Below are 14,001 nucleotides of genomic sequence, written 5' to 3'. Positions count from 1 at the left end.
AGTCATCTAGGGATGCATCGTTTATAAAGTTCCCAGACCTTGGTCCTGAAAAGCCGGCCCAAAAAGACATAAATCACTGGATTCAGGCAGCTGTTGATGAAAGCAAAGAAGTTGGCCCATTGCAGGCCCAGGTCGGTGAAATTCTCCCAGAAGCAGCCTCTGACAGCCCACACCTGGAACAGGAATTCCAGGAAGGAAAAGAAGTGGTAGGGGGTCCAGCAGAGCAGGAAGGCAGCCACGAGCGTGAGGATCAGGGCCGTGGTCTTGCCATCCGTGGGCCCCCCGTGCCTTGTCTTGCTGACCTCCCCCCGCCCTCGCAGGGCTGCCAGAATGTGATAGTTGAAGAAGACAATTGCAGCCAGGGGGAGAAGAAACCCCAGCACATTTAACTCCACCATCCTTGCAAAGGACCAGGCCTCGCTGGGGTACAGCAGCACACAGGCGGAGATGTTCAGCTCCGGGACAGCTTTGACGGAGCGCAGCAGGAACGTGGGGATACTTAGGAGGCCCCCCACGGCCCAGATGAGCACGCAGGTGGCCTGAGCCCACCGCCGTCGCCGCCGCCTCCAGCTGGCCATGGGGTGCACCAGCACGTAGTAGCGGTCCTGGCTGATGGCCACCACCAGGAAGATGCTGATGAAGAGATTGGCCTTGATGACACCGTTGACCACGCGGCAGAGGAGGGCTCCGAAAGGCCAGTTGAATTCCTTCCAGATGTTCTCTGCCCAGAAGGGCAAGCCCAAGACGAACACCAGGTCGGAAGCCGCCAGGTTGGCCAGGTAGATTTCTGCCGTGTTCAGACGCCGTCGGGTGAAGAGAAAGACGGACAGCACAAAGAGGTTTCCCAGCAGCCCACAGAAGCAGACGGTGATGATAAATGTGGGTAAGACTCTATGCAGCAGGTCCCAGGCTTCCTGAGCACTGTCACAGGACGTGGCATTTGGAGGCGGGAGCTGGCTCTGGTTGGAGGACTGGAGCTCCAGGAGGGTCGGGGAGGCCATCCACGGTGACCTGCAATGAACATCACAGAGCATCACACAGGAGGCGGCCCATTCCTGCCTGCGGCCCATCCAGCCCATCCCCAGTTTTGGAAAATAAAGTTTTATTGGCACACAGCTGCATCCATTCATTTACCTTTTGTGTTACAACAGCAGAGTTGAGCGGTTGCAACAGTGACGCTTTGGCCTGCAAAACTGAAAATATTTGCCCCTTATTCCCTTAGAGGAAAAGTTTCATGACCCCAGATATAAAGGAAAGGACCAGGGCTTTTGAAACCCGGGTTCAAATCTTGACGTAGCTACTTGGTGTGGGCCACTTAGACCCACTGACTTTTATTTTCCTTTTTGAACATTGGAACTAATTGTATCCCTCTTGTGGGATTGTGGCAAGGACTGGCGAGTGTATCTGTGGAGAGCTTGGCCTGGTCGCCTGGCTTAGAGGAAGTGCTCAGTGGAAGGCGAGGATGAGTCTTATTTACAACCATACCATTGTTATTAGCAGTGTTTCATTAAACAAAAGTAGGTGCTCATGTTTGATTTAAGAAGCACCTACTTTGTGCCAGTACTTTGCCAGGTGCTGGAGATACAGGGAACAGGGCCCAGCCCCCTGAAGGAGCTCACCATCTAGAGGGAGGCAGACATGGAGACAGTGGTCGATGACCGAAGATGGAATGAAGCAAGGAAGAGGCCCGGCCCTCAGGGGTGCTGATCCACTGGGACTGGGACCAGTAGGGTGGAGGAGGTGAGGTCAGTAGTAGAAGGTGTGGGGTTTCTGGGGCTCCACACCTAAAAATCCTCCGCCCACCTGGATGAGTTAATATATGCAAAGTGCTTCAAAGGGTTCCTGGCTCTTTGTAGGCACGTGCTACCCCTAACTACTGCCATCATCATCGCTATCCTTAGTGACGCCTAAGAGTCCTTCCCTTCAACTGGGCAAAACTCATAGTATCCAGCACAAGATATTGCGTAAGAGAGCCGATCTCAGGAAAGTCCTTTTGGCTCTGCAGTCTTAGGCAACCACTTTGTGTCTCTGAGCCCGACTTTCCTCATCTGAGGAGGACGTGATGACCTTCTCACTGTGACACTGTAACCCACACACTGTGCCATTCACATCGGGTAAAATCCATGGGTCTCTCCATTCATTCATCCACTGGACAAGTATGTACTGAGCACACACCATGTGCTAGGCACCGTTCTGGGTATTAGGGACATAGCAGTGAATCAAACAGGCAAAACCCCCTGCCCTCAAGGTGCTTCGAGCCTTGTGGGAGGAGAGAGGCAATGACAATAAGTATACTGAATAAACCTGTTAGCCGGGGAGGGGCAGCCATGGAAGCGGTGAGCTGCGATCAGGCTCTAGATAGAGTCCGAAGGTAGAATCACCATGATTTCCAATCGGATATGGGTTATGACACAAGAGGAATTGCATGATGCTTAGATTTTGGGCCTGAGCACCTGGAAATAGGAAGTTGCAGTTAACTGAACTGGAGATGACAGAGTGAAGATGGAGCAGGTTTTTTGGCGGGGAAGATCGGGGGTTCACGTCTGGACATGTGAAGGCTGAGCTGTCTGTTGGACATCAGGTGGGCATACTGGGGCAGTTGGCTACACAGCACTGGTGTTGAGAGACCACGTCTGAGACAGTGATACATCATTGGGAGCTATAATCACACGGATGGTATTTGGTATTTAAAGTCACAGGACTGGATGAAATCACCAAGGGAGAATGTAGGCAGAGAAGAGAATCAGCTGCTGGGCTGCCTGTTGACAGGTCAGCAGAGGACACGGGAAATGATGGGTTAGGAGGCTATGACGTATCCGTGGTTTATAGGGTCTGACCCAGAGCATATGGAAGAGAAAGGACACTCTTCTTTTGTCATTGATTTCAGGGCGTAAATCCACAATGAAGTATTTATTTTGTTATTTGGCAATACTTCTCAATTTTGCAATGAGTCCTTCTGGCAACAATGAGCAAAAAAAGAACGTTTAATGAAAATTTAAGTCCTGAACTTCTGTCTCTGAGGGAAGTCAATGATGAACGTGTAACTTGCACAAAATGTTTGTTGACGTTTATATCGTGATGGGGGCTGTAGCGCTTTCCCTGACCACAAGGAAACCTAACACAAAGCTGCTAATTCAGAAGTTGGTATTTTTCAAAGATCAGCCCTAAGACGTTGATTTCACCCACATTACTGCAGAAGATGCTGTGATTTTTCACTTAGAGCAAACGACTGTTCTTAAAGTTAATTCAGCTCATTTTTAGTGTCAGGTTATCTTGTGCACACACAGAAATGAAGTGATGGCTGGTTAACGTGACTGCTCCATAAGAAATCCACGGACAGTGAAATGGTGCCAGCTTGATACCAGTATCCTCAGAGTCTTCAAATAGAAAAATCAGTCAATTCCAATCATGATTCAATTTTTTTATCCAGTTCATGGAATCAAAGCAAAACTTTTGAGAGTTCACTCTGGCAAAGTGAAGCAATGGACATTTTGTGAATGCTATTCTACATTCACTTTTTAAAAAAATTAATTTGTTTTTATTTTTGGCTGCATTTGGTCTTTGTTGGAGCACACGGGCTTTCTCTAGTTGTGGCGAGCGGGGGCTGCTCTTTGTTGCGGTGTGCGGGCTTCTCATTGCAGTGGCTTCTCTTGTTGCGGAGCATGGGCTCTAGGCGCGTGGGCTTCAGGAGTTGTGGCTCGTGGGCTCTAGAGCGCAGGCTCAGTAGTTGTGGCGCACGGGCTTAGTTGCTCCGCAACATGTGAGATCTTCCCAGAGCAGGGCTCGAACCCGTGTCCCCGGCATTGGCAGGCGGATTCTTAACCACTGCGCCACCAGGGAAGTCCTACATTCACTTTAAATTGTTCACATTGGAGAGAAAGTTGTATTTTTCTGATGATCACACACATTTTGGTGGGGCCCAGGGTCATGCTAACAACAATATTCTTGCTAATATAAGAGACCGATGAAGCAGAAATGTACTTTGAACAGTTCATGGTGCACACACAATTTGTAATTGCATATAAACACGTTTCAGTATTTTACCAATTGATATGGAGGTTCTATTTGACAAGATTTACAAAATTCTAAAACATAAGATTTGTAGTTCAGAGTTACTGAACTACGAACTTTTGTGATGAAGTTGATGAGGAATGTTTTATGGCCATGCCGTGAGGCATCTTTGTGAAGTTCCCCAACCAGGGATCAAACCCATGCCCTCGGCAGTTAAAGCACAGAGTCCTACACACTGGACCGCCAGGGAATTCCCTTGATGAGGAATTAAAACAACTTTAGCATGCATTTTCTTTCTCTGCTGCCCATCATAAATCCATTTTTTTTTTTTTTTTTTTTTGTGGTACGCGGGCCTCTCACTGTTGTGGCCTCTGCCGTTGCGGAGCACAGGCTCCGGACGCGCAGGCTCAGCGGCCATGGCTCACGGGCCCAGCTGCTCTGCGGCATGTGGGATCTTCCCGGACCGGGGCACGAACCCGCGTCCCCTGCATCGGCAGGTGGACTCTCAACCACTGTGCCACCAGGGAAGCCCCATAAATCAATTTTAGAAGACACTAAGTGCCCTAAAATGTTATTCAACTATTTGTTACAACAGAGTTGAGAATTTTTGTTGAATTTTTTTCCAAATCAATGAGGAATCTTCGAGCAAGTATTCAATGAATGGAGCACCAAAACAGCAGCTTTTGGAGCTTTTAGCAGATTGTAGTTATTGAAAACAAAATTTTATGCAGAAAATAATTGAAATTTATAGCTAAAAAAGCAAGGGAGAAAATGATCGAACTAAGCGATGAGAGGTCAAATGGTGCACAGGATTTAATTTTTGAATTTTATAACGAGCTTTGGAATGTCTCAATTTGTGGGAAGCATCTTTTCAATTGGAGAAGTTCATATTTTGTACAAAACTGAGATGAAATTGGGACAGCCCCGGATCTGCAACATCTAAATTTGACAAAGCAATCAAAACTTATAAATAGCTACAACTTACCTGAAGAGTTTAATGTGATGAAAATATTTGTTGAAGGAACTCAAACTGAGGCAAAAAGACAGCACCTGTGAAAATATCTGGGCTGAAATATTTACATAATTCCATATGCAAAGAATTAGACTTGAGAATAGCCTCTGCTTGGCAGAATTTGCTCAGAGTTTATCAGATACCTCAACACCTGCAGAGAGAACATTTTCTTCATTAAATATTTTCTGGTCCAAGAGAAGAGTCAATTGAAGGCGCTAATTTAGATTTATTAACCATAAAATTTGAAGGAAAAAGAATTTAGGCAATTATATGGAATCATTAAAAATAATAAGACCATATTGAGAGAAAAATACATTCTCTGGAAAATGCCAAAGACATATGAGAGTCAGGTACAAGCCCAAGAAGCTAATTGTAGCACTTGCATATGTACCCAAACTAATTATTTTGCTTATGTTATTTTTCAATGTTCAGTTAATTAACATAAAGAAAATCGTTCATTTTGCTTTAATGAATATATTTAGACTTTTTTGGAAAAAATATTTTTGACTAGAACTGCTTTATAACTCCATCAATGTAATATAACCAATTAGTTGGGGTGTGCGTGTGTGTATACACATAAATATATACAGTTAAATATATAATTATTTTGAAAATAGCTTTTGATTAGAACTACTATTTTTTTTGTTGTTGTTGTTGCGACATGTGGGATCCTCCCGGACCGGGGCATGAACCCGTGTCCTCTGCATCGGCAGGCAGACTCTCAACCACTGCACCACCAGGGAAGCCCTGATTAGAACTACTTTTATAACTCCATGGATATAATATAACCAATTCATTGGTGTGTGTGTGTGTATATACATATACATACATGTATATATAATTAAATATACATATTTTTTTTAAATAGCTTTTGAGGGCTTCCCTGGTGGCGCAGCGGTTGAGAGTCTGCCTGCCGATGCAGGGGACACGGGTTCGAGCCCCGGTCCGGGAAGATCCCACATGCCGCAGAGTGGCTAGGCCCGTGAGCCATGGCCACTGAGCCTGCGCGTCCGGAGCCTGTGCTCCGCAACGGGAGAGGCCACAACAGTGAGAGGCCCGCGTACCGCAAAAAAAAAAAAAAAAAGCTTTTGATTAGAACTACTTTATAACTCCATCAATATAATATAATCAGTTTTTAGTGTTTTGTAGTAATTTGCTCTGGCAGCCACAGGAAAGCAATACACTCAGCAAACCTGATTTCTCAGATACCTGGTGGCCCCTCCATGCCCCCTCTCCCGGCAGCCCCCTTGTACTACACACACGTGTGGGAGCTGCTTCCTGAGACTGCCGTTGGGCCTCATGCCATTCCTTCCTGTGTGCTTCTCTGCACATGCTGAGGAAGCTCTATGTGCCACGGAAAACCCGAACATCTTCGTCTCAGCCCCAATCTCCCACCGACACTGGGGCTGCAGAGTAAGCCCCTGATGCCAGATCTGACCCTTCACTGTCAGCCACATCTGTGATCTGTGGGCTGTGCTGGGCTTTAGGTAACCTGATCCTGACAACATGCCTGGGAGGAGGGATGGCTGTCTTGTGCCCATTGTACAGATGGGCAAACGGAGGTGAAGAGAAATGAAATGACTTGCCTACATTCATACGGTGATAGGAGCCAGTCTGTTTATACATGGCTCTTCTTCCAGGCCCAGCTCAGGGTCAGGCCTCTTTTACCCAGCATGCTGTGACCATAAAGAGAATGGGCCTCATGTTAGGGAGCCTGGGCTTGGGTCCTGGGGTCACCAAGCTGTGATTCTGGGCAAGTCAGATAACTTCTCTGAGCCTCAGTTTGTTCATCTGTAGAATGGGAATAACGGCAGTTATTACAAAGAGTCATGGTGAAGCTTGAAGGAGACTATACCTGTAGAATCCCCTTGTAGACTGCAAAGCATCAAATATGAGGCTCGAATGATGATAACCACCACAACAATAATAATGGTGATAACTACGGTAGTAATAATAATGTGATGATAAAGTGTCCTGGTGCCTCCGAGTGTAAGCAACCTCTCCTTCATGTGGGCTACCCTGGTGTCAGAACATGAGGTTGGAAAGTACCAAGAGACCCCTTTTCTGCTCTTCCTGAGCTGTGGAACAGTTCGGGGATTACCTGGCACCTAGCACACCAGGAAACTAAGGAACTAAAGTTCCAGAAAGCTGAGTTCCAGGAGGGCCTGTCTTCTTGGCAGTGGGATTCTCATTCGTCTCCAGCCTTGGAGCTTTCACCACCAGGAGGTTTAAGAAGAAGCTGGAAGGAGGGAAGCGGTTCGTTGTGGACGCTGAGAGAGACCCCGGATGTGGTCTGCTTTGCTTCCCTCCCTTTCCTCCTCCAGGTCACCTTGAACGTTGTGGGACAGGGGTCGAGTTCCCTCTGAAGTGTGGGTGTCTGGGCAGTAAAGGGTGGCTTTGGGAGGCAGTGAAGGGGGCCTGGCTCCTGTGTGCTCCTGAGGGACCACAGGTCAGCAAGAGGCAGGGGCTGCCCGGGCACCGCCAGTCCAAACCATGGGCTGTACCCCAGAGCCGTGCAGTTGGCAGAATAATGGTCCCCAAAGATGTCCACCTCCTAGTCCCTGGAACCTGCAAATATGTTCCCTTATGTGGTAAAGGGGACTTTGCAGGTGGGGTTGAGGTAAGAATCTTGAGATGGGGAGATGATGCTGGATTATGGAGGTGGGCTTGGCGTCATCACAAGTGAAAGTGATTTCATTTATAAGTAAAAGAGGGAGGTAGGGGGCCGTCAAAGGCAGGAAGAGAGTAGAAGATGCTATGCCATTGGCTTGGAAGATGGAGAAGGGGCCATGAGCTAAGGAACACAGGCAGCCTCTAGAAGCCAGAAAAAGCAAGGAACAGCTTCTCCCTTCGAGCCTCCAGAAGGAGCACAGCCCTAGCCAACACCCTGACTTTAGCCCAGTGAGGCTGATTTTGAACTTCTGACCTCCAGGACTATAAGATAACACATTTGTGTTCTTTGAAGCCACTAGATTTGTGCTAATTTGTTACAACAGCAACTGGACACTAATACATGGGTCAAGGCTTCACCCTGCCCAGGAAACCAGGAACTGTCACCTATGCCACCAGCAGAAACCTCTTACTTCAGCTCGAATCTGATTGGTTCAGCAGACACTGCCCGCCATCCCATGCGACCCGGCTGGGTCTGTGGCCACGGCATGTGTTTGCTCAAGCCGAGCCTATTTTCAGGAGGTTGTCTTTACCAGCTGCTGCCTGTGTTTATGTAAAGTTGGCCAGAGAGGAGAAACCTTCCTTTGTTGGTTCCGAGTCTTAGCTCTGATATTTGCCTGGCACATAGTACGTGTTCAAAAACCATCAGCTATTGATATTATTAGTCATATTTGATCTTATCTGAAAAAGTCAAGAGTGACATTGGGCAAGTCTACTAGAGATGAGCGATTCTGTCATTTCTATGCGATACTTTCTGAGTTCTGCACATTAAAACATTGGTGCATGCTACTTCTTCAACAAATTAGCCTTCTTCAAATTAATTCCAATTTCAGAAGTGAGGTGATGATACAGGCATTTGAAATAGACATAGATATTAAAGGATGTCAACCCAATCACATCATAAGATACTGTTTTCAATCCACAACTAATCCAACCAGTTTTTGGCGTTATGAAATTTTGTAAGCGATCCTGGGGAGAGCAATTTGATTTTTATAAATTGGAACTTGTAGACTGTAACTGGTCAGAGTCCACACGGAGCTCTGATGACTGTATTTAGCTTCTACACGTTTCATGGGACCTTGGTGTAAAGAGCTGCCGGAAGTACTCTCCTGTTCCAAACAGCCTCCCTCCTCCTCTTCTGGAAAAGCAGCTAAAACCCAAAGTAGGCATGGAATACAGTCTCTTAAATTGATTCCGAATGATGTTTTGTTTTTTTAAAAAAACATACAACAACAGAAAGCTGAAAGCTCTGCCAATATTAGTCGTAAAAGGAAAATTTTTCCCCCTGAGATATGGATCTTCTCTTATATTTTACTCTTATAAGAGAGAAAAAAAAAGATGGTCATTTACTTACCCAGACAAAATGAAAGAGGTCACAACTTCAGCTGGGCTTTCTGCTGGTGAGAGCTGCCTTTGGAGGTATCTTCTGTTCTGGGAAGCCCCGTGGAAGTGTGGTGGCCTTAAATTACAGTGATGTCACCAGCTGGACTGCTGAAAAAGTGAGTCTTTCAGACAGAGGAAGCAAGCTGGAATTTTGAAAGAAAAACAACTTTGCACTTTGGGGCTGGCAAGCGATTACTCAACTACCATCGCCATCTTTAATTTTGTGGGAGCTGACTTGAATGTCCACCTTTGAATTTTGGTCATGAAGGGTACATCACCAAGAATCCACCACTGTGGACCCCTTTAAACAAAGAGTGAGCCACAAAAAGCTTGACTCATGCAATATGCAGAGCTGAGTAAAGTCAGATGCACTTTTCCCTTATCTTCCCTGGCAGTTCTGAAGTCTGTTTTTGATGTAAGTCTGTGGATATCAAGTTGAACCACTCAGGACCTCGTGTTCAGACAGTCTGACATTTCTGGCATTTTTTGAGAGTCAGACCTCAACGGCCTTTGACCGAATGCCGCCTACTTTCTATCTTAGCTCCTAAAAATGAAGACGTTCTAATCTCGCTCCCTAAGTGCAGGAGAATGCTTCCACACCAGGGCTTGATTCTAGCTTCTGGAAAGTGACTCCCAAATCTCAGGCCTCAGGCCTCCCTACACCCTAGTCCTGCCTCTTGGACGCTCTGCTTGTATTTCTCTCTTTTTTTTTTTTGCAATACGCGGGCCTCTCACCGTTGTGGCCTCTCTCGTTGCGGAGCACAGGCTCCGGACGCACAGGCTGAGCAGCCATGGCTCACGGGCCCAGCCGCTCCGCGGCATGTGGGATCTTCCCGGACCGGGGCACGAACCCGTGTCCCCTGCATCGGCAGGTGGACTCTCAACCACTGCACCACCAGGGAAGCCCTGCTTGTATTTCTTGATGTCACCTTTAGCCTGGCGTGTCTGGAGCAGAAAATGTCCCCTTTGTCCTCAGACTCTGGCCTCCTCACCGTGTTTCCCTTTTCTGTTGCTAACACCTCACTGGAGACCAATTGCATCTTTGAATTTCCTAGCAGTTTTCTCCCATTGCTGGACATCTTAAAATTGTGGAAGCAGGTTGAAAAAAAAAAGGCCACTCCAAGGACCAGATGTGTATTTTAGGGAGAAACCTGGAATTTATCTTTGGGGAAGGGCCCTTCGTATCAGGAGAGATCTGGGACTTTTTCAGTCATGCAGATGTTAGGTGAGTACCTGCCATCATGTTGGGGTAGATTTTAACTAGAGAAATTTCTCCAAATCCCAGTTGTCAGTGCTTCCTAATTAGTAATGTAGATCAGAGTCTCACCAGCCAGACCCGCCTTTGCAGAAGGTGGTTGTCTTTTCTCCCTTTGATGTGAGTTTGCACAGGGTTGTTTCTGAGAAGTATCTGCTCTCAGGACATGTCTGCCGGCTCCAACACAGGTTTACCCACAGGATATCATGACTCCTGTCCTGCCGGGAGGTGGGGTGCGCAGGCCTGACCTTGGCTTTGCCTCACTGTGAGAAGTGGCCTGTGCGTGGCAGGGCCACGTGGCTGGGACTGTCCGTATGTCACATGCCACTAGTGAGGGCTGAGTAAGTGGCACTGTGGCAGCCCTGCCAAGGCCTTGCGGAGCCCCACCCTGTGGTGGAATGGAAAGGTCTCTGAAGAAAATGGATGCTCCCACTGCTGCCTTCCGGTATGGGCAAAGGGAAGTGGGCCTTGGTCCAGGGAGGAGAGGGTCTCCTTCTGCCTCTGGGGCTGTGGGGTGTGGGAGTCTGAATTCTGGGGTCTGAGGGCAGGGTGAGGGAACCCCACGTGTAGGAAGGCACCACAGATCCCTGGAACGTGGAGAAGATGGGAGGACGCTGAGAGTGACATGGCAAAGGCCTGGTGTGAGCTGTTCTGGGTGGAAGTCCCATGGGCCCTGGGACCCTTGTGGGGAGGTGGGCTTAGGTATTCATAAAAGCAATAGATAGAAGTCACAAATATTAGTTGACATGGCTGAAATGAAGACATCTTCACAGATACCCAAGAAAAGTACAGTAACCCATCCCTAAGAGGTAGCAAAGTAACGTTCATCCACGTTGACTAAATCATTAGGCCCCGTCTTGTGAACCATAGAAATCACAATTCTCCGATCATTATACCAGAAGGAGAAGAATGCTTCCGCATTCCTGTAATCTGTATTCGGATCGAGGGTCCTACAGTGTGGATTGTGAAATGCTTTGTTCACTTTGTTCATTAAGTGTGTGCACTTAATATACGTTAGTTAATAAAACTGATTTTTAATGTGTTAAAAATTATTTTAACAGATTTAAAATGATTATTTTAACCAATTAAAAATGATTACAGCAGAGACCGTTTGGTGGAAGACGCAGAAACAGAGGACAGCCTGGCCAGCTGGGCGGGACAGACCAACCCTCCCGGAAACTGTCCTCAGTGTTGACGCAGCGGGACCCCAGGCAGGTACAGGTGGGCTCGGACTGTGCTCGATGCAGATTCAAGGAAGGGATGCGCTGGAGTTGTAGGAAGTTGGGGACGAAGAGGTTATGTCCCCACTCTGGCGTTCAGGGTCACTTTCCGGCTCTCCAGCTGGGAAACACTGGAGTCACTTGGTCTCTTCTCCTTCCTAGTCACATCCAGCAGCTTCTTCAAGGTCAAAGACTCTGGTATATTTCATCCAGTGCAACTCTACGAATGACACCTGTATGCCCAGCCTCTTGTGCGGGGGCGGGGGGGTGGTGGTGAGGGTCCTGCTCAGTCCTTAAAATAGCTGGCGTCTCTCTTAGGATCTCCACCGCAGTTAAGGAAAGAAAACGACCGCGGGGCGGCTTCCCACCGGGATGAAAGGCAGCATTTTTGTTTCCGTCTAGCTGGCGCTCTTCCCCTCTGCCTAAGCCTTCCTTCCCATCTTGGTTTTAGACACTCATGCAACAAATAAGTCTGCAACAAAGAACCCCAAACCAATCTCCTTGCTTTCTGATTTTTTTTCCCTTCAGTTTATCCTTGGGCTAGATGAATATTCCAGAAGGACTTGGATTTTGTCACTTCAATGACCCCGCCCCCTGGAATTCACACACTCCTTGGTGGTCCTGCCGTATCACCCAGAGCCACCTCTACCTGGTTCTTCCATTCTGGCTGAGCGGGAAGTCCCCTGGGCCTAATGCATCTGGACTCACCGGCCTGTGAGCGTTCGCTAGAAATCACCATCCCAATCCTCTCTTTCTGCTTCATGTCCATCCATCGTTCAAATCCCATTGTAAGCTCTGCTCTTTGTGAGCACAGGTCTGAGCGTTTTTCTTCCTGTTCTGCAAACACGTGGGGAGCAGCTCCCTGGGGCCAGGGGCGAACTGGGGGCCGGGGGCAGAGAGGACGTCTCAGCATCCGTGCTGGGCCGCTCACGCTCGGGTGGATGAGGCAGGTGAGCAAGCAGACACCCGCAGCCATGTGTGGCAAAGGCCACGGCAGAAGAGCCCCGCACAGCTGCTGCACAAAGGGGGCAGGGCGGGGCAGGGCTGGAGGAAGGGGTCATGATGTCAGGGAGATAAAAATAAACTCCTCCATGTAGGTTTAACAAAGCACGAAGACCCAGAAATCAACAGGGAGACAGCTGCCAACTTGAGTGTGTCCTGGGTATTCAGGCGGCGCAGGCGCTGCCCTGGCCTGAGTTCATGGCCGTTGAGAAGCCAAGGGTTCTTGGGGCCTGTCACTCTGCAGAGAAAACTCCGCTGGGACAGGGGTTCCGTGGACCACGAAAGTTTAAGAAAGTCCACAGAAAACTCTCCATCCCCACGTTGGCCTTGCTCTGGGAGATCAGGTTTTCTCAGGTGGGTAGTGTGCTCACTAGAAACCGCCTCTTAGGGAAGCTGGGAGGATCCCAGGAGCTAACACATCCTGGAGCCTGGCACAGGCTGGCCCTCAGGAAATACCCCCCCAGGGGCAACACTCAGAAGGGGTCTGCCAGAGGATCACCAGCTATGTTCCTCGGTGTTCTACAGCCTAAGTCAGACCATGGCATGTCCTGTCTCGGGCCCAGGAGGACACTAAGATTTGACAGTGGCCCTCAAGGCCACAGTGCCCCACCCCCTGATGCCTTTCTGAGCATCTCTCTCACTCTCTCCGCCTGTTCCCTGGCCTCCTCGCTCTCTTTTGAACAAGCCGCGTTGTCTCCTACCTCAGGGCCTTTGCACTGGCCATTCTCTCTGCCTGGAGCACCCTTCCCATAGGGACCTGCACGCTCACTCCCTCAGGTCCTTCTGGTCCCCACACATCCCCCCCTTATCAGAGAGCCTTCCCCTGAAATAGCCTTTCCCCCGCTTGCCCAGTTTCACTGTTTGTTACAGCCGTTATCATCACCTGGATACGTTCATCCGTTTATCTTTTACTTCCTGTCTCTCCCAGCAGAATGTGAGCTGCACCGGGCAAAGGGTTTATCTCTTTTGATTAGAGTCATGTTCCCAGCTCCTACAACAGGGCTCACATGCTTAATAAATATTTGCTGAATGACTTCATAATTCTATTTATTTATATACAAGAATATCAACAGCTTGTCTCTGTATCAACATGCATGTCCCAAACCCCTTGTGGGTGCCAGGTCCTGTGTGGGCGCTGGAGGGACAAAGGTGAATGCTGTCCCCTTGAGCAGCTCTTGGTCTGGCTGAGGACAAAGACAGGCAGACATCCAGTGACTATACTTTGTGGAATGCAAAGTGGCAATGAAGTGCCAAGGTTCTGGCTGAGTGTCAAGACTGAGAGGATTTAATTCTGCTCAAGGCAGAGTTGGGAAAGGTTCATGGTGGAAGGATATTTGAGTGGGGTTTTGAGAGACGAATAGGAGTTTGGAAGGCAGGCAAGCTGAGAAAAACATTGTAGATGGAAGGACCCGCATGCATACCATAAACACACATGTGCACAGATGTGT

The 14,001-nt window shown here is 48.3% G+C and overlaps 1 protein-coding gene across 1 annotated transcript; it reads right to left on the bottom strand.

Annotated features, from left to right (window-relative positions):
• BDKRB1 (bradykinin receptor B1) lies at positions 1-9,131 on the bottom strand. Its single transcript, XM_081229845.1, has 2 exons — positions 9,048-9,131; positions 1-1,011 (listed from the first exon to the last, which is right to left on the bottom strand). The coding sequence occupies exon 2, from the start codon at positions 999-1,001 to the stop codon at positions 3-5; it is 999 nt and encodes a 332-aa protein (XP_081085971.1). The 5' UTR covers positions 1,002-1,011; positions 9,048-9,131; the 3' UTR covers positions 1-2.
• Between the last annotated feature and the right edge of the window lie 4,870 nt (positions 9,132-14,001).

Source organism: Mesoplodon bidens (assembly GCF_964165515.1).
Source record: "Mesoplodon bidens genome assembly, chromosome: 3".
In the NCBI taxonomy this organism is placed as follows: Eukaryota; Metazoa; Chordata; class Mammalia; order Artiodactyla; family Ziphiidae; genus Mesoplodon; species Mesoplodon bidens.
Note: the sequence above shows the minus strand (reverse complement) of the source record. Positions and strands in the feature narration are given on the sequence as shown.

Bases quoted from the DNA above. Each gene is read 5' to 3' on its own strand.
- BDKRB1 (XM_081229845.1), bottom strand. From the start codon at position 1,001: ATGGCCTCCCCGACCCTCCTGGAGCTCCAGTCCTCCAACCAGAGCCAG.